The sequence below is a fragment of the Sarcophilus harrisii genome, chromosome 2 (assembly GCF_902635505.1).
Source record: "Sarcophilus harrisii chromosome 2, mSarHar1.11, whole genome shotgun sequence".
Taxonomy (NCBI): domain Eukaryota; kingdom Metazoa; phylum Chordata; class Mammalia; order Dasyuromorphia; family Dasyuridae; genus Sarcophilus; species Sarcophilus harrisii.
The window spans coordinates 431587811-431607154 of record NC_045427.1 but is presented as its reverse complement, the minus strand read 5'-3'; the positions used below and the strand labels follow the sequence as shown (position 1 = coordinate 431607154).

At 34.6% G+C, this 19344-nt stretch overlaps 1 protein-coding gene across 9 annotated transcripts in view; it reads right to left on the bottom strand.

Moving 5' to 3' along the window:
* Nucleotides 1-19344, bottom strand: part of RPRD1B (regulation of nuclear pre-mRNA domain containing 1B) — a 77730-nt gene that overhangs the window by 11712 nt on the left and 46674 nt on the right. For 7 of the 9 annotated variants that reach the window (XR_004232209.1, XM_031954066.1, XM_031954063.1 and 4 more), the window contains exon 7: nt 8904-9003. Coding sequence is in view for 8 of the 9 variants with exons in the window: in XM_031954066.1 (XP_031809926.1) it covers nt 8904-9003 (100 nt within the window). In the remaining variant the exon portion in view is untranslated. Of the gene's footprint in view, nt 1-552; nt 9004-14313; nt 14431-19344 lie in introns of those variants that run through there. The other 2 variants (XM_031954070.1, XM_031954069.1) reach the window with 2 other exon arrangements.

Here is a 19344-nt window from a genome sequence, read left to right as displayed (position 1 = left end):
TTGTAAGGAAAATACTTTCTGAACCATAAAGTGCTAAAGAAACAGGAGCCAATGTTAATAAAGAAGTAGATTAAACACAAAACCCGAAAATCTGGGATCAAATTCAGCCTCTATGGCCTACTTAATGTGTGGCTACAAGCAAGCTACTTAATTTCTAAGAGCAACCATTTCCTTATTTGTAAAATAGGGATAACATATTTGTAATCATCTATGTGATGGGGCCTATTTTGAGGAAAAAGATTTTATAATTTTAAAGTACTAAATCAAGACCACTGAATTCCAGGGATATTAAAGTTCTAGTCCAATTCTTTCATCTTACAGATTAAAAAAAATAGACTAGAGGTTAAATCATAGAACTAATTAGTGGCAGAGTTGTGACTCAGGCCCCCATTTCCTGACTTGCATTTTTTCTACTACAAAATTGCCTCAGACATAAATGTTAGTTTATTAGTATACTAAGCCAAGATCTACCTGCCAACTTGTTGACTAGTCCTGGTTCTTACCTCTGGGGTCAAACAACATGCCTCATTCCTCTTTATTCTAAGTCTTTTATTTTTTTTAAGATAGCAACCATACTTTTCTCTACCCATCACTTACCATGTTTTCTCATCTATAGGCTTAACTATCATTACCATCTTTAGTGCAAATTATATTGGATAACTTAACAGATAATACCTTTTGGCTTAGCTCAGGGCTAAATGGATTAGGAGGCCCTGAGAAGGTAATGTGTCCTTAAAGTGTCTTTCTAAGTCTCTAATTTCATTCTTTCCTGGTCTTGACCCATCATCTAGGGCTTTGTGCAATAATAGCATCAAAGAGATGAGTGTCTGGTCAACCATGAACACCAGGATACCAAGCTCAAAGGGACTATAAATCTATCATATTTTTTAAAAAATTTCTTTCCAGAACATTCATTGATAGTAGAGTTTGGCACTGTGCAGGCGAGTTATAGAAAACTCAAACACAATAGTAAACAACTAATGTGCTAATAAAATGATTATCTTCCTTTACTAAATTTGATACCCCAAGAGCTTTATTTGGCAAGAAAATTATCCTGTTTCTCATTACTATGGTCTGATAACTCTTCACATATGCACTTTCATACCAAATACTTGGGCCTACTCATGTCATGAGAACAATGAACCTTTGCTCAAGAAAGCAGTATTGGATACTACTTTTAACATTTTCTTGATGTGACCTAGCAACCTCTCTAAGTTTTGGTTATCTCATCTGTAAAATGAGATATTTTTCTTATCCCAGAGTGGTTTCAAGGAACCTCATAACCTGTGAGAAATCCATTTCATTCTAAAGAAATCTGCTGGTATTATTCGCATAGAAGTTAGCTAGAAAGGAATTTAGTCATCTGGTCCTACTTGGAGGATGAAAAAACTGAGGTTCTAAATGGCTCAGTGACTTGCCTAATATTAAATCACCTCTTTATATAATGAGTTTTGGATAAGGTGATTTCAGTTTCTTGCCAGTTCTCAATTCTAAAGTCCTTGATTTTAGGGCACTAAAATTGTAACTAAATGGGTACTCTTTCTATTATACTTGAGCGCTGGATTTGGCATCTACTCCAAAGGTCAAAGCCTACTTTGCATACTTCTTGAGGACAAATTGCTTAGCCTTGATCTCAGCTTCCTCATCTTTAAAATGAAGTTGGATTAGGCAATATTTGTGATGATCAATGATAGGCAGTGGTTGTTTTTCCCAATGTAGAGACAAAAAAAGTAAGCTCAGAGGTTAGGCAACTTTTATGTGACAGGCATAAACTGGAATTCTCTTGTCTTTTTCTACTAGACTGCCTCTAAATCTGAAACTAATAAAAAATCTGTTTTTAAATTTGTCTACAGTTTCAATTAAACTGATCTACTTTTATTCAGTTGAAATCAGTATGGTTTTACTACAGATATCTTTTTCTTTAAGTAACAGGTACTAGCACTGAAGGAATCTTGGAAATAAAAACAAAAAAAAAAAAAAAAACCCATGTAATCAAATCCCATCATTTTATCGTCTAGGAAAGAAACTGAAGCCAAGAAAGATTAAGTAGCCTGGGTTAGCTGAGTCACAGAGTTAGTGCCAAGAGTCAGAACTCAAACCCAAGTCTTCAAACATCATACGTAGTGCCCTTTCTATAATTGATTTTCATTACAAAACAAATCTGTTCTTTGTGGAATCAGAGAATTAAAGTGTCTCTAGATCACTATAAAACGAGGGGATTGAATAAAATGCTCTCCGAAGTCCCTTCCAATTCTTAAAATTATAATTAGTGAATGGAACCTATTCCTACACTAAGGGTTGAAAACCTTGCTAAGTGCTGATGATTAATTCATTGATTATAGTTCAAAGTCTCACTTTATGTTATGTCCCTCCCCCACTGAAACTGTGATTTCATTCATAACAGAAATCTCAATTAAGGAACTTCTACCAAGGATGATGCTCTGCAATTTATAATCTTGGTAAATTGCCTGAGCCACTGAAAGATGTTAAATGACTTATCTAGGGACACATTCAGTATTTGTTATAAGTAAAACAGAAAAGTCGGATTTTTCCTGATCCCATGAGCAAGCTCTATTCACCATGCCACACTGCAATATGAAGGTCACAAAATTTGAATGGACATCATATATTCTCACTTTAAATGAGTTTTTCTTTCTTTGGACTACATAAGACTTATTTTTATTCTTAACTGCCCAATACCTAAGTCATATGAATATCTGTAGATTCATACATACATTAGTAAAAGGGAAAAGAGTCACTCATGAATTTTACAAATTTCCATTTCATAAAGATAACTAAAATCTTGCATTTCTTGGAGTACTTAGTAAATAACTTTGGAGTTTTAAAAATATGCATGGACGTGTTGTATGTATTTATATGCATGTATTAGGAAGGATCCCAAAGTTCATGAACTTTTAGAGTAGAAAAGGAACTTAGAAGGCCTACACTCATTTCCTACCTGAGAAGGAGTCCTTTCTATATCATTCTTAGCAAATAGTCAACCAGCCTCTACTTATAACTCTCTTACTTTGGGAAACTCACTATTTTTTGAGGTAGAACATTCCATTTTGGGACAGTTTTATTAGAAAGTTCTTTATGGAACAGAAATCTTCCCTTTCTCTAACTTCCACATGTTGCTCCTAGTTCCATTCTCTGGTACAAGATCAATCCCTCTTTTACTTTTCAAATAACCTGATGAAATCCAAGTATAGCATAATTTAATTTTTTAAAAGTAATCCAATCTAGCCCTTTCATTAAACAAATCAAGAAACTGGTTAAGTCATTTAAACATTTTGAACTTAGTGCCCCAGAGCAAATCAGTAGCAGAGCTGATAATAATCACCTCAAATAGAGGTGAAGGACGTTAAATAGCTTTAATTCTGAATAAAAGTACTTTAGGATCATTGAAAGAAACTGGATTTGGAGATCACAACTATGTCTAAATTTCACATCTTAATACTTCACACCTGAAACTCTCTGTGAAAAGGCCAAGCAACTCTTTCTTCAGTCAGAACCTATGACCAAGGAATACTATGAAAAACATCCAGATTTTGGAATGCAAATCAGGAATTCACTAAACTACCAGCAAAATATAGCCTTTCCCAAAATAATTTGTTTTTTCCTTTAAGGAACCAAAAATAGAACAGTGGATGAAAACTAATAGAGCAAGTCCTAAAGTAATTTTAGCATGTGTAAATTTTAGTGTCTAAACAAGTTATTATATCTATAATATCAACATGTAAATGGACATAACTATTTAAGGGCAACAATTTCAATACAACTATCACTCTCTGGGTGCTAACTATCAATAAAAACTATTTCCCATAAGCAGACCATTCTGCCAGTATTTTTAGGATTAGGTTTGGAGCTGTAAAGAATCTTGGAGAACACCTAGTCCAACTTTCTCATTTTACAGATGAAGAAAGTAAGGACCAGAGAAGTGCCTAAGTTCAACCAGGTTGTGAGTAGTTCTGCTAAGATTCAAACCCAGGTCGCTCTAATCTCAAATCCAGCACCTCTTCCACTACACCACAGTTAGTAGCAAGACTCTCTCAAGGGGGAAAACCTTCTTAGCATCCTGCTAATTTCAGTGTTTGCTAAATCATGAGTGAAAAGATATTTTTTTTTAATGTCAAAGGGCTTCATGAAGTCTAAAATGAAATGAGTTGGTTTTTAGGTTCAATATTAAGTTGTATGGTTCCCCCCAAACATTATGATGTCAGGAGATCAGCTGCAATCAATGGTATGAAAATAATGGATTTTTAATTGAATCCGAGCTTTAGAATGGAAGAATGATTTCTAAACAAAGAATTTACAGAGGTGGTAGTAGTGGTAAGAAATGAATTACATTAAGAAAAGAACAAGTTAGAGAACAAAAACTTGGGCTCAAGGATTCCAATAAACCATATATAGATTGCTAGTGACCAAAGGATGAAGTATCTGGTTGTCCCCCCTCCCCCCTACTTAGAACTTACCTTTTCTGCAGATTAATTTCTCCAGGAAAATCTATATTCTACATGGAGTCAAGGAACCATAATGTTTAATATACAACCTCTTAGTTCTTATTCTTTTTGAGGGATTTCACACATATGCACACACATACGCACATTCTCACAATGGCAAAATTTCCAAAACCATAATCCTACACTCCTTAGAATCAATGCAAGACTCCATAGCTAATAAATCCTAAAATGTCAGAGCTGAAATGGATCTCAAAGATCTTCTAGTTCAAGCCCCTCATTGTACAGATGGCAAAACTGAGATCCAGAAAAGGGTAGTGATTTACCTAATGTTGTTCAGTGAGACAGTGGCTTAAACTACTATGCAAAAGAAAAATACACATCTGTCATAAATTCATATATTTACAGCTGAAAGGGATCTTAGAGACTATCTACTCCTACCCTAAATTTTAAAAATGAGGAAACTAATATTCTAAAGGGATCCTTGCTTTCCAAGGTTATTCAATGAGTTGGTGGCAGAGCTAGGATTTGAACCTTGAGTTTCCTAGTCTACACAGCACGAGTCTCCCTCCACAATTTAATAGATTCATGGACTCTTACATGGTTCCATTTTAAAGAATGAAAATTTCTGAAACTTTTATAGCTTCAAATGCTAATCAATAGGTAGTGAAGAACTGAACTGAACATGAAATATGAGACATGTTTAAATTACAGCTTGTAGGAAACCTTCATGTGTCAACTAAGAGATTCTGTTAACAGACATATCTTGTAGTCATCGATCTGTTGGCAATAAATTCTCTGCATCACATTCCTAGACTAAACTTAGAGTCACGTAAGTCACGTGGAGTTATGTTTGACCATCCACAGAACCTACCTAACCCGTGATAACTTCACATCAAGATGCCTGGTAATGAAGAAGTATAAGTACAGAATATACAGCTTGGAGCACATTCATTCCTCTTAGCAGAAAGGCCGAGGCAATCCTAATAAAGGCCCTTCCAAAGCAATCAAGCTATTTTGAACGCATTTTTCTGCTAAGGTTTAGAAAGTCATATACAGTGATGCCATCCAAATAGGACATCACTAAAGGTAAAAGCCAAGGTTAGAGTGCAAAAAGAAAACAAAATATTTTTGTTGGGGAAGGGAGATGGAAGACAGGAAACAACCCTAGGGCTTGCAAATTTCTTTGCAATCCTACTTATACTGGTACAAAGAAGTGTTCTCTACATGAGAAATTCTAAATAACCTTTAGGAGATGTGTTGTGGGAACTAGAGCTGGAATCAGGGTTTTAATGGGCCTCAGGCTTGCTTCTAGGTACTGGGGAGCGAGGGGGGAGTCATTTCACTTAACTCTGTAAATTTCTACTTTTTTACAGCAAATCTAACCTATGAAGGTGCCTCTCTTGGGTATTATGTGGACAGACTAATCAAAGATAATTAAGCCCGTGGAAAATAACAAAAATCACTATCTGAGTACTAAGTATTTATGAGCCACTAACAGCTATAAAAGCTCCTCAGAGACAGGATTCAGTATAGGCACAGTCTCTATAGGTGATTACTAATCACATTCCCTAAAAACAAAAGCCAAACTCCTCTGTGGGAGGTAGGGCAGTGGAAAAAAGGCAACACATGGTCATTCAACAACACCCTCTTTATTCAAAAATATATATCTATGAGAGACATTTCAGAATATACTGCTGCCACAAAAGGCAGCCTATACTTCTAAATAAAGTCCTAAATTAATATACAAATTTAAGCTTTAAAAATATTCTTAAAAAAAAAAAAAAAAAAAAAAAGACAACCTTGGAAAAATCTGACCTCAAGAAGATTCCTTCAAGGTCCATAGAATTCCTTTGGGGAAAAAAATCCACCAAAAAACCAAACAAAACCAAACAAACAAATTAAAAAAAAAAATCACCACACACACATACACACACAGAAGACTTCATGTAAATTAATGAAACAAATGAATAATATGAGGTGGGGCAGGGTGGAAGAAGAGTAAAGCAGGGAAAGGGAAAGAAAATGAGAAAAAAAAAAAAAAAGTAAAGTATTTCAATTAAAAAATAAACTTCCAACTTTCTCACAGAAAGTTTGCCCAAAGTAACAGTCTGGCTATCCCAACACTCATTTGTTTACATAATTGATAAAGGTCTTGGGTGTTTATCTTTTCCTGTAATAACCATATAATCAAATGCTGGTTAAATAAAATCTGGCCATGGGCAAAAAATCCATTGTGCTATAAATTTTTAGCTGATCTAGCTGATCAGGGCAAAAACTAGGTCTCTTTGGGGTTGCTTTGTGGCTGGTGGGGATTCTTTTTGGCAAAAGTACAAGAATACGTTCAAGATGTGTTTGCTCATAAGCAAACATCCATGTGGGGCGATCTGATACTTTTTTGCTATGACAATGCACAAAGAGGACAATATACAGTGTCAATAGCAGAGGAATCTACTTTGTAGTATTTCTGTTAAGGTCAATTGCCCCCAAAGCTACAGAAAGAGAAATTTTAGAGTTGCAAGTTAAACAAATATGAAAAGGAAAAAAATTCAATGACAGTCTGATAGGAAGCACCAATAAGCAAGCATATGGTTGCTATTCAAAATTTTAAAGTTAAAAGAATACAGATGACAAGTTATACAGTTCAATCAAATGCCTTATATGCTTTTACTGCTCTAAAAGTCATGGAAGCTGGAAGTTTCATCCAACGAAAATATCCCATGAGTTAGACACACAGGACATAAAAAGAGCTTTCCATTATTAAATCAGTAGGGCGTCTAAGTTGTGTTTCTCAAACAGCATCTTAAAGCTATAGAGTTTCCCTACTACCTATCCCTCTTTTGTAATAATACTTAAGTGTCAGTATTATAATTCCTATTACATTATTAGGACAAATTGTTTTCTGCCATTTCTGATGGCTTGTTTTGTTTTTTTTTGTTTTGTTTTGTTTTTTTTAAAAAATCTGCAGATTGGAATGGTTTACAATTTGCCAGCAGGACTACTTGTTACTAAAAGCAATATAAAAATTGCACCTAAACACATCAGATAGTTATAGCTATTGGCTGGCATGATAATGGAATTAAAACTTGAGTTTAAAAAAACTCACATTTCCCCCTCACGATCAGCTATTAGGTCATATCTGATGCAAAGTTCAGTGTATCTTTCTTGTGTATATATTCACATACACACAGATAGACACATAGGCATAGATCAATAGATTCACAAACATGCAGAATTTTGTGTGTGCGTGTGCATGTAGTATAATGAAAGAGACTTCAAATTTAGACACTGAAATGTGTGCCCTTTGATTAAGCTAATTACCTATACAGTGGACAACCCTTCATTTCAGACAGAAATATCTCCACCTCAAAAAAAATTTTTTTTTAAATTTTTTTTAAAAAAAGGAAAGAAAGAAAAAAGGTAATGTACTAAAGCTATACACATCCCAGGGTCCACATTCTCAGCATATTTTGTCATGTGAAGTCAGCTAGTTTTTATCTTTGGAACATCACTGGTGCATTCCCCCATACTGACAGATTAAAAAAATGAGTGTGAAATAGATTTCCAGGAAGCTGTTATATTAATGTGATACAAAGGCAAAGTGCAGATAAATGCAATCAATAAAAATGGCATATGTGGGGCTTGGGATTGAAACTGACAACTTTAACTCATGCTTATGTAACTTGTGATTCTTATTAAGTTTGCTGCAGTAGCATTCTTCTGAATTGGCTATGGATTTCATTGCTATATTCAGTCTCTAATTCATTTGCAATAAAATGTGCCTAACATTTTCATATACATACTCACAGGTGTAAGAAAAAGAACTTTAAGATCTGATAAACTGCTGAGACCCCAGGCTGCTCTGCAGATCCCTAGTTTTTCCTTTAGGATGGGATGATGCCCTGCTAAAGCTACTCTTTAAGTATGTGAAACCTTCAGCTACCTGGACAAAACCAATTCAGAAACAAAAGGCTGCTTTTTAAAGAAAATGATGTAGTGATGAATTTAAATTTTTTTTTTTAAAAGCCTTCCAGATGTGTACATGATTTTCATGACTTCTTGGGGCAAACAAGAGCTAAGAACTGAAAAACAATTTGAGCATGAAAATGTGAGAGAAAAAAAGATTTTTCTTTCAAAATGTGTCTATATATTTTATAATCAAATTTGGCCTCCATGCCCACTCCTGCTTAATGCACACTCTCACTCTTCCCCTCAACATGAGAAACTGTACAAGCAGTAAGAGTGCACAGAGCTCTCGGGAGTCTATAGTTCCTTCCTAAATAGAGGGAGTGGTCTAGGAGGAAAATAACCAATCACTGGAAGACAATTTCCAGTCCCTGCTAGAGTCCTCTTCTGCTGGCACAAATGGGAATCTGAGAGCAGGCCATGTGTCCTAGTCAGTTGAAAACAGGTCACCAGCAGAGGGCAGGGGGGCCAAGCCACCTGTAACATTAGGAAGCAGCGACAGGTCTGGAAGGCTCTGTATGTGTGACTTCAGCTCCTTGCGCACTTGGGTTACCCGAGCAAGCTTCTGCTTATACTCCTAAGGAAACAAAAAGGATTAATTTTGTTAATACAGATACTAAATTGCTTGATAATTCACTCAACCATTCACTCCCACATACATGCATATGTGTTCTTCCACCCTTAAATCCCACCACTTCTCAATTGTCCATCTACTCTCAAGAGTCAAGTAGAGAAATCTTACTATTCAAACACAAATAAAACTAAACTGCAGAAACATGATCTATTCCACCACCACAATCCCTACCCTCAGGATACCATATCACATCTTCATAATTACCAGAGCTTCCCAGATATATAAGTTCTAGCTTTTCCCTTTCTTTAATCCATCCTCAATATTATTAGAAAACCCATCTTCAGTATTTCTTTTATTTTGTCATTCTTAAGACTCAAAAATCTACAACAGCTAGCCCAAGTAAAAGCTCATATTTCCCAGCCTACAATCTAAGGGTCTACATGGTACAGTTTTAATTTTCTAATCCAATTACATTACTTATTATTCTTCAGCATTCACTCTCTGCTCTTCTTATGCTGTTCTCTCATCTCCCATCCTTTCTCTGCCAGATTATACTATTTCCCACTTTGTTCCTTTACTGAGCCTAATTAAGACTTACCTGTTCCAGATAGATTCTCCAGTTACTTGAATTCCTAAGGATCTTTCCCTTTCTGGAATTCCATTATACTTATGCAATGAACCACTGAATACTTGATTATAAGCTATTACTCACTGCTAATTGTTTATATGTGTCAACCTTCTCTGTCTAGTACCTTTCATTTATACCCCCAAGAATAAATACCATGCATAGCACTAGGCATGCACATCTTTCCCTCTGTCCACCATCCCTCTCTCTCAGAGGCCCAAATTTATTGATTTAGTGGGCAAAGACCAGAGTAAAGGGGCCTGCTTACCCGACACCCAGATGGGGACTCATAATATGTGCCCACTCATTCTTAGATTCTTCTGCTATAAACTAAAAATAGGAAAGGGAATGGATGGAAAAAGAAAACAGACGGATAAGGAAAGGATTTGGGGAGTGGGCTGGGGGTTCAATATGATACAATAGGAAGATCATTAAGACTAGGAAGTTAGGAAACTTAAATTCTCATTCAAAAATCATCTCAACTCAAATCCTCATTAGAGGACTTATGTAGAACAAGAGATTAGAAACAGACCAGTTTTGACTAGATCTAAAAGGTACATCTAAGACTAATAAATGAGAAAAAATAGGTAAAGAGAGAATGGATGATACATAGAGATTTAGGCTCAACAGAAAAAAGAGGTTCCCCAGAACAGGGGCTGTTCTTAAGTGGAATGAGCAGCCTCAGGAGGTAAGGGAGGTGCCACTACCTAAAGTCTTCAAATGAACAATGGACACTTAGGTAACTTCAATCTATTATATAAACCAGTAAAAATTAAATCTCTCGTTTGCAGATCCCCTAGCCAGATCTGGTCTTTTGATAAAATCTTAAACCTTTAACCACACAAAACACAGCTCAAAGCCACCTTCCTCATTTACCTCAACTCAAATGACTTTTGTTCTCTGGAACACAAGTAGAAAGAGTGAGATCTGGAGTAAGAAAGTCTGGATTTGAATCAAATCCCAGTCACAATTAGTATTTGCATATTCTTATTCAATCTCTCTAGACCTTAATTTTTTCATCCATAAAGTTAAAGTGTCAAATATCTCTAAGGTCCTTCCTGATACAAATATATTATCCTATGAAGTAGCAAAATGACAGGACCAAAGGTAGAAAGGTAAATGCATTGTTCAGAATACTGAAGCTGGAAGAAATCTTACGGATCACTTGTCACAGAAATCACAAAAATTTGACTTGGAAGAAACCTAAATGTGCTTTAACAACATTTTCTGAGAAGTCGCCACCTAGCTCTGCTTGAAGACAGTACAGAAATAGGGACCTATTACCTCAGTGAGGCAGCCCATTCCATCTGTGGACAGCTCTAGTTATTAGATGGACCCATTTATTTTTACATATAGGAAAAATGAATTACCCAGTGTCATATAACTAGTTCAAACTAGGCAAATAGCAATACTCCCAAGTAAGACCATTTCTAAGACCTGATGAATTCTTTTTACCTTCCCTTCCAAACCTAAATGTTCATTAGTTTCAAGGTAACATGAGCTAACTAGATGGGGCCCAAACAGGAAAGGATAGCAAGAGTCATTGAGAACTATGCTATATAAAATCTGCACGAGTTAAAAAAAAAAAAAAATACTACATGAAAGTTATAGTTTAAATGATTGTTTAAGAATAATTAGGTTCAGCAGGAGCATCTAATTGGATACCAGCCCTGAAGTCAGGAGGACCTGATTTCAAATACGGCCTCAGACACTTAACACTTCCTAGCTATGTGACCCTGGGCAAGTCACTTAACCCCAATTGTCTCAGCCAAAAAAAAAAAAAAAAGAATAATAAAGTTTTAATAGTCAGATGAAAATACAGATTTCCTTTTTAAAATATGCATATATTTGTGACAGGACTTAAACAAGTAGAGAAATATGAGCAAATGCATTTCGGAAAATAGATGAATTCAAACTGATATTCTTATGACATAATGCAATTCCCCCTCCCCCCATTCCCCCAATAAAATTCAGTAGTTTTGTTACAAGACTTTGGAGATCTCAAACACAAGAATGTACACATGATTCTTTTTATATATTCGTCTGTATAATGCTATTAACAAATCAATGATTAAGGGCAAAATAATGGCAGAACTAATTATGTATAAAGCACTTTTGAATTTATAAAAAAACTTTGACATTCATTATTTTCAATAGCCCTTAAGGAAAATGGCAATTATTATAAGGTCTGTTTTAAAGGGAAGGAAACAAAGTTCAAAAAGTGTTTATGAATGTGCCCAAGATTAAATGGTATTAATAAGCATTAGAATCAAGGTCAGAAGTCGGGTATTTGAGTAGTAATACTATTCTCCTTCCACCATACACATTCTCCAGTGAATACAATCAAAAAAATGTGACCTAAATACAATTCTAGTTCTTGGCCCTCCCTCTGTAGTCTCTGTTTTGATTTTCAAGTAAAGCCATGGGAATGTCTTCCCTGGCTACCTTGACAGAAAGTGATCTTGTCATTTGCCACTTAAAGGCAAGAGGATTCAAGAAAAATGCATAAAATTCAATCTTATCAACCTTCCTTTGGAGACAGTGGCATAAAACACTCTACTGTTCTACAGGATTCAAAAAATTTATGCTTGGGCTTTTTCTGTACTAAGAAAATCTGATACCATGAAGACCACTTCTAATCACAGGAATGTTTCTCCATTTCATTTGCTTTACAAAGTGTTTTCCTCACAACAATCCTGTGAAGACTGTGTATCATGCTCATCTTATAGATGAAAAAATTAAGACAAAAAGACGATGATCTGATAAGGGTTCTGATCAGCTGTTTTACCTTCTATGATCCTCTAGTTAGTGTTCTCTCCCCTCCTCAAACTCTCTACTTATATTTGCAATATGAGTCCACAATAAAATGTAAGGTTCTTGAGGGCAAACACTTTCACTTCATCTTTCTATCCCTAGCACCTAACATGATATTTTAGATTGTATTTAAATGCATCTAGACTTAAGACTGAAACCCAGATCTTTTAATTCCAAGATCAGAGTCCTTTCCACTGTATAATGATCCCTTTACTCTTTTTCTTTTCTTTATAAGGTAGGAGAGAAAAAAGGATATATTCCACAATTCCATCACATATATCAGGTCATGTGTTCTAGACAATTATGTTAATTCATCCACGTATGTCACAGCAAACAATTTCTTCCTTTAGTTAATACTCACTGCTATACTGAATGCTCAAGAAATTCAACAGGTGATTCCTTGTGATTCCTATATACAATGAAGCCATTACAACACTCCCTGGCTCATCTCCTTTCATATCTCTTTTTAATACTTTATACATTTTTAATGCTAATATTGCTTTTTAAGGTTTCTTTCATCTTCCTTTTCTTACTCATGTCTATTTCCTAAAATAAGAAGAAAAAGAAAAGTCAATGTAGAGGAATCCTCCCTAGGTTCCTTCTCCTGTTTTCTTGTAACTTACACAAGAATTTTTTACTGAAAGGAAGGGGAACCATAAACTTTTTTCTTCAGGCCTCAATGTTGCAAATTCCATCATCAGACCTGCTGTAGTACACAAGGTTTCCCACTGACCACAGGCAGCAGTGAAAGAAAGAGTTGTATCAGTAATTGCTGCTGCCACTTTTCATCATGGCTCTAGAGGAACTATGATAAACTGTCTTGATAATTCAATTGGTAAGATTTTTAAAATGCAGGAGAGAATGGATCAACATCTAATTGTATGACAATGTTTAGGATTTATATTCATAGTATTGTTTTGACATTTCGCCTCAAAAATTCCTTTACCCTACAAGGAAAGCTGTGACCTTTTACTTCCCCTCCCTTTTGCTCTGTGATGCTTTGGTGTATTTAATACTGCATGTGAATATTGACTACTCAACTTACAATAGCACAAAGAATATTTATTGAAGGAAATGGTGCTTACGCATACTTTAACTTTTTAGGTTAAAATACTAAGCCAGATCTGACATGTTATATATGGGTTTGCTAGAAGAGACCTAAAAAATACAAGGTCTGACACTATAAAGATATTTTTTCAGTATTTTAATTCCATAAAGATTTCATGGGAAAAATTAAAAAAAAAAAAGAACAAACCTTTTCCAAGAGACTTGTAGAAAGAAAGAATAAACAAGATTCACAAATTGTAAAAATCTTTTATTTTTCTCAGGAAAACATTTGCACAAATAAAATATTAGGGAAAAAAAATTTAAAGGTGGGGATTAAGTTTGACAACTGACACACTATCCAAAGTTAAGCCTCATCTCTTCTTTTATCTTATCCAGTTATACTATAAGCACATATGGCATATAAAAGTCACCCACTGCCTAATTTAAGAGTCATCCAAAAAGTGTTATACACAAAGCAAACCATGGGAAGGCTTTGTTTAAAGGTAGTCCAAAGAAATTTATTAGTAAAACAAATCACTCTATTTTTAAATACTGCCCTCCCCTTGTCCGCCCCCTCCCCCCCAAAAAAAAATTCCTCTAGGTCATTTAATTCAACTTGTTCCTGAACAGATATTCCCTCTATACCACACCACCTTCCCAAAATACCTACTCCATGACTGTGCCACTAAACCAGCTAATTTATGACAATCTGGGATACTCTAATCCCCAAATCCACAGTCTAACCTTCAACAAAAAAACCTGTTTAGATATAAAACAAGAATGCCACTTTTCAAAATTTCATGCCAAAATGAAAAACCATCACTGACCTGCGTCTTTCTCTACCAGCCAGCTCCTTTCTCCCACATGACTTAGTGGCAGCTGCGACATTTCAAAATGATACATTCTGGGGTGTCACAGCAGAGCTGGAGCTGCTGAGCAAGACGCTGGGGAAGATAGAAGGAAAAGAAAGTGTTCTCTCTAGTTCCTAAGTTTGTTGTTTCTCTACTTCATTACTAAAAAACACAATAAATTAAATCACATAGGGTATTTCATAGGAATCAAAATGAAATGTATGACATCTGGCCAAAAGTATTAGAAACAAGCCAATTGTTACAAAAAAAATAATAAAACGCGAACAGTCATCATGATCAGACATCATGATCTGAGATGAGACCAAACAAAGCACTTTCACCATCATGGGACTTTCCTAACACTGGAGGCTCTTTGCTAATGAAATAAACCTAGGGATTTTGAATTAAAGATCTTTCAAAAGCCTAGAGCAGTATATTAAGGATGAACCAATGTGTTTTAACAGAAGAAAACTAACAGAAAAGGATAACAAAAATTCAAAAAGTATGTACATTTCAAAATAAACTTGCAAAACAGGTTCATTTTGAGACTAAAAAGCTGAAATATTGACAAAAATCATAAAATTGTCATGAGGGTTCTATATTCTTTAAAAATTACTTATCCAAAAAGTACAGGGATATTTTAAAAATATCAATACCATTGTAATATCTCGTTTTATATAGTGCCAAGCAAATTAAAGTGTTTGATTTCAATCTGAAAATGAATGAGTTTTAATTTATGTTCCTTACAAATTACACTGAATGATTTTAAGATCTGTGTTTTCATATAAATTTTGGATTGAGCTGATCCTTCAACTCAATCAGATTGATAGTCTGAATTATAACATTTTTTACAATTCTTCCTGCTTTGGATCAAAATGATGAAAACAGGCAGTATTTGGGGGGAAGAAAAAAGAATCAGAGAAACAAAATCTGAACCATAAGTAAATGGTTCCCATACAAAATAATTTGGACAATCAGGCATACTACAGTAAAATTAAGTATGGAAAGCCTATTCCACTAATAATAATAAAGAGGATATAGATAAATAGCACTTAAAATATTGGAATTTATTAAATATCTTGGAAATAATCTACCAAAATATCCAAATTAAGTTAATTCTCTATCCATTGAAATATCAATGGGATACTCTAAAAAATTCACAACGAACAAAAAGTCAAGAATATCAAGGTAGAAAATGAAATAAAGTAGAAAGGAAGGGACACACACACACACACTAATTATCCCTAACAAGATTTTCTACCTCTTGTCTCCCTATCTTTACCACATAGTTCCCCATATATCTGGAACATGCTCCATCCTCCCCTCTAGCTTCTTAAAATATATGACCTCCCATAAAAAGCATTTTTTCATGAGTTGAACTTGAAGTGAAAATTCTGTCTCAGATACTATACATATAACTCTGGACAAGTCACTAAGTCTTAACTTCAGTTTATTCATCTGTTAAGATGGGGATAATAACTTCACCCAGTTCATAAGGATATTGTGAAAACTAAATCAGTTAATATTGGTAATGCACTTTGTATGTTTTAAAAACCTAAACAAATTAAAAACCTAATGATGATGATGATAATGATGAAAAGTTCTCTTATTCTACTTCCTTCTCTCTCTCATTTTTAATCCCTTGAAATCTTGCTTCTAATCTTTTCATTCACCTGAAAATGACACATTCCAAGATAAGTTAGTCATTCAATAAACACATACAAAGCACTTTCTAAGTGTCAAGACTGCTATGCTCTGAGAATAGACCTTGTTCTCCCTCCTGTACCGCCCTGCCCAAAAAATATATGACAATCCCTGCTCTCAAGTTTAGAGCCTAAAAGTTTAGGAAACAATATCCATATAACTATATGCAAACACTAGAGATAATCAATAGAAGAAAGACACTAGAAGTTCTTAAAGATCCTGTTTTCTTCTTGCCCTATCTGCTGCTTTTGATGATATTAACCACCTTCTATCTCCTTGGATAATTACACCGCTATTCTCTCTTAAAATTCTTTTCCTACTTCTCCAGCTGCTTCTTCTTAATCTCCTTTACTCTCTACCTGTGAATAATTCACCACAATCCATCCTGGGTTCTCTTTTCTTTCTTTCTAATCTCTCTTGGTGATTTATCTCTATCACCAAATGACATTTAGTCCTAGTCTTTCTCCTGAACTCCAATCTCACATTACCAACTACCTATAAACCTTTCAAACAATATTTCACAGACATCTCAAAACTTATGATGTTCAAAACCTTTTCTCCCAAATCCACCCCTTTTCACAACTTTCTCATTTCTGTGTCTTCCTTCTAGTCATTAAAGCAATATTCCTTTAACCCTCATTATCCAGTTTGTTACCAAACCCTGTCAATTCTAACTCCATTATATCTCTCATGTTCCCTTTTCTCCACTCACATATTTATACCAGCCCAATTCAGGTCCTTATCATCCTATTGATTAAAGTATGACATAAGGCTTTTACTGTTCCCAGCCTTTGTTCTCTCCTTACTCCAGCCTACCTTTCATACAGATGCCAAAGTAATAGTCCTAAAATATAGGACGTCATGACCATGCTACTCTTTTGGCTCAAAAAGCTACTATATCTCTCTATAGTATATAGTATACTATATACTATATGCCTCTAGAAATATATACAAAACTCCTCTGTTTGAAACTTAAAACTCTTCACATTATGGCTTCAGTCTCAAAGTAGCTAGGTGGAACACAATGGAAACTCGAGTTTAAATTCTGTTATATTCAATTACTAGCTCTGTGACCCTGGGCTAAATCATTTAATCTCTCTGTGTTGATCATTATTCATGAATATATCTACTTGTTAAGATAGAACAGTATCTGGATTTCTTGTTATGGTTGGCCTACTAAAATATTAAAGTATAGTCATTAACATCCTTGTGACAGAGGAAAGAACTGTAGATTTTCCACAGCTCCCTGAAATTAAACAAAACTTGTCAACAAAAGAAAGAAGTTTTTTGGTAGTAAGAAATCTAAAGTAATCCCTTAATGATTCTGAAATACATCTCCAAGTGAGCAAGAAATTAATAAGCATTTATTAAGATACTACTATGTACGAAACATTAGATTAGTGTCATATAACCACAAACATTAACTTCTCAAGAAACTTATATAATAAGAAAATAAAGACATTCACAAATAATCATGTGTAAAGAAAATTCCTCTATTACATCTCATAAAACTGGACTTCTAGTCTTTAATCGAAGACTTCTAAGAATCAGAAGCTTACCATGTAAAGAGGTATCTACTGCACTGATGAATAGCCATAGATAGTATTAGTAGTTTCTTCTTTATACTGAAGGAAATTCACCTTCCGTGTTAACTTCTACATTCTGGTCCTAATTCTTCCTCTGAAGTTACAAAGATTCAGGTTAAATTACACTAAAATTCAGACATCCTAACTCCCAAGTGTGTGTTCTTTCCACAATCAATTCCCTTGAGGTTCAAATGATATCTAATAGGATACTCTCTGCAATCTAACTTTCTCTAGTGAAATAATATTTGTAAAGTATCTAGCACAATGCCTGGTACATCATAGACATAATGTGTATAGACTGCTTGGTTTGCTTCCCCAACTAAACTGTTAGCCCTTTGAGAGAAGGGACCGTCTTTTGCCTCTTTTTATAATCCCAACACTTAGCACAATGTGTAGCACATAGTAGGCACTTAATGTTTATTGATTAATTATTGCTTCCCCAAAAGGTACAGTGTTATTCCAGTTTACTGGAATCAAAGGTCTACACAGTTAATGTTACTAAATTATTTTCAAAAAAGGAAAAAATTAACACCATATAACCTTTTCTCTTTCCACTCTCAAAACGCTCACACAATCTCAAATGGCCTATAAAAAGAAAACTCCACATAAAGTGAAATGTGATTAGCAATATATTTTTATGGGAAAAAAATACTGCATTCCAGAATGATTCTTCATACATGTCTACCAGAAGAGACAATATATGCACAAAATCAAAGCATACAGAAAACCGTATTATGATGCAAAGGAAACCATAAAGAGGAGAAACCAGGTCACATTTAAATATAACAAGCCCATTTAAACATGTTGCCTTGTTAAAAGTTGTTAAATATGGCTTTTTCAAAATTTTCAAGAATTCCTCTAAAAATTGACATATCCACATAGATTTAGCTATTCTTTTACTCATAATAGTATAACATCCTGAATGAGAACAACAATGGAAGAAACACCTAACCTCAAATGGTTAATATTTATGCTATAACTAGCTGCTACAATTCAGTCAAAACACTTTTTTGCACATAAGCCAGTATAGTATGAACTCAGTTCCAAAATATCAATCCTACCCCCTCAATATTAACAACAAAATTTAAAGTATCTGCCTTTGTCCTGTTATCTAATTTAAACTACTTACATTTCAAGCTCTGTAAAATAACACAGCAGCAGCAAAGTGAACTTTTATCTCCCAGAAAAGAAATTCTATTCCTTCAAAGCAATATTAATCTAAGAAAAAAAAAATACACAATGTTGGGAGGAGGGATGATTTCCTCAATATAAGAATTCTTTGTGTATATAATTGTATGACCAATTCAGATCTGTAACTTATAGTTTTGGAAAGATGTCCAAAGACATTAAGAAATTAAATGATTTACTCAAGATCACAGGGCCAATATGCATCAGAGTACGAATCTTAACCCATGTCTTCCTGACTTCAAGAACAGTATCACGATGTACTATATCATATAGCCTCTCATCCAACTAAAAATATACTATTATTCAAATTAATATGTAACCTATTAAAGCTAAGCATTCAGGTTTCTGGAAAGTAAATTCTATTCCAAAAATCTTGCTTAAAGTCAATATTATGATATTTTTGTTATTGTTCAGTTATTTTAGTTGTGTTGCACTTTTTTCATGATGCCATTTGGGGTTTTCTTGGCAGGGACACTGGAATGATTTGCCATTTCCTTCTCCAGCTCATTTTACGGATGAGGAAACTGAG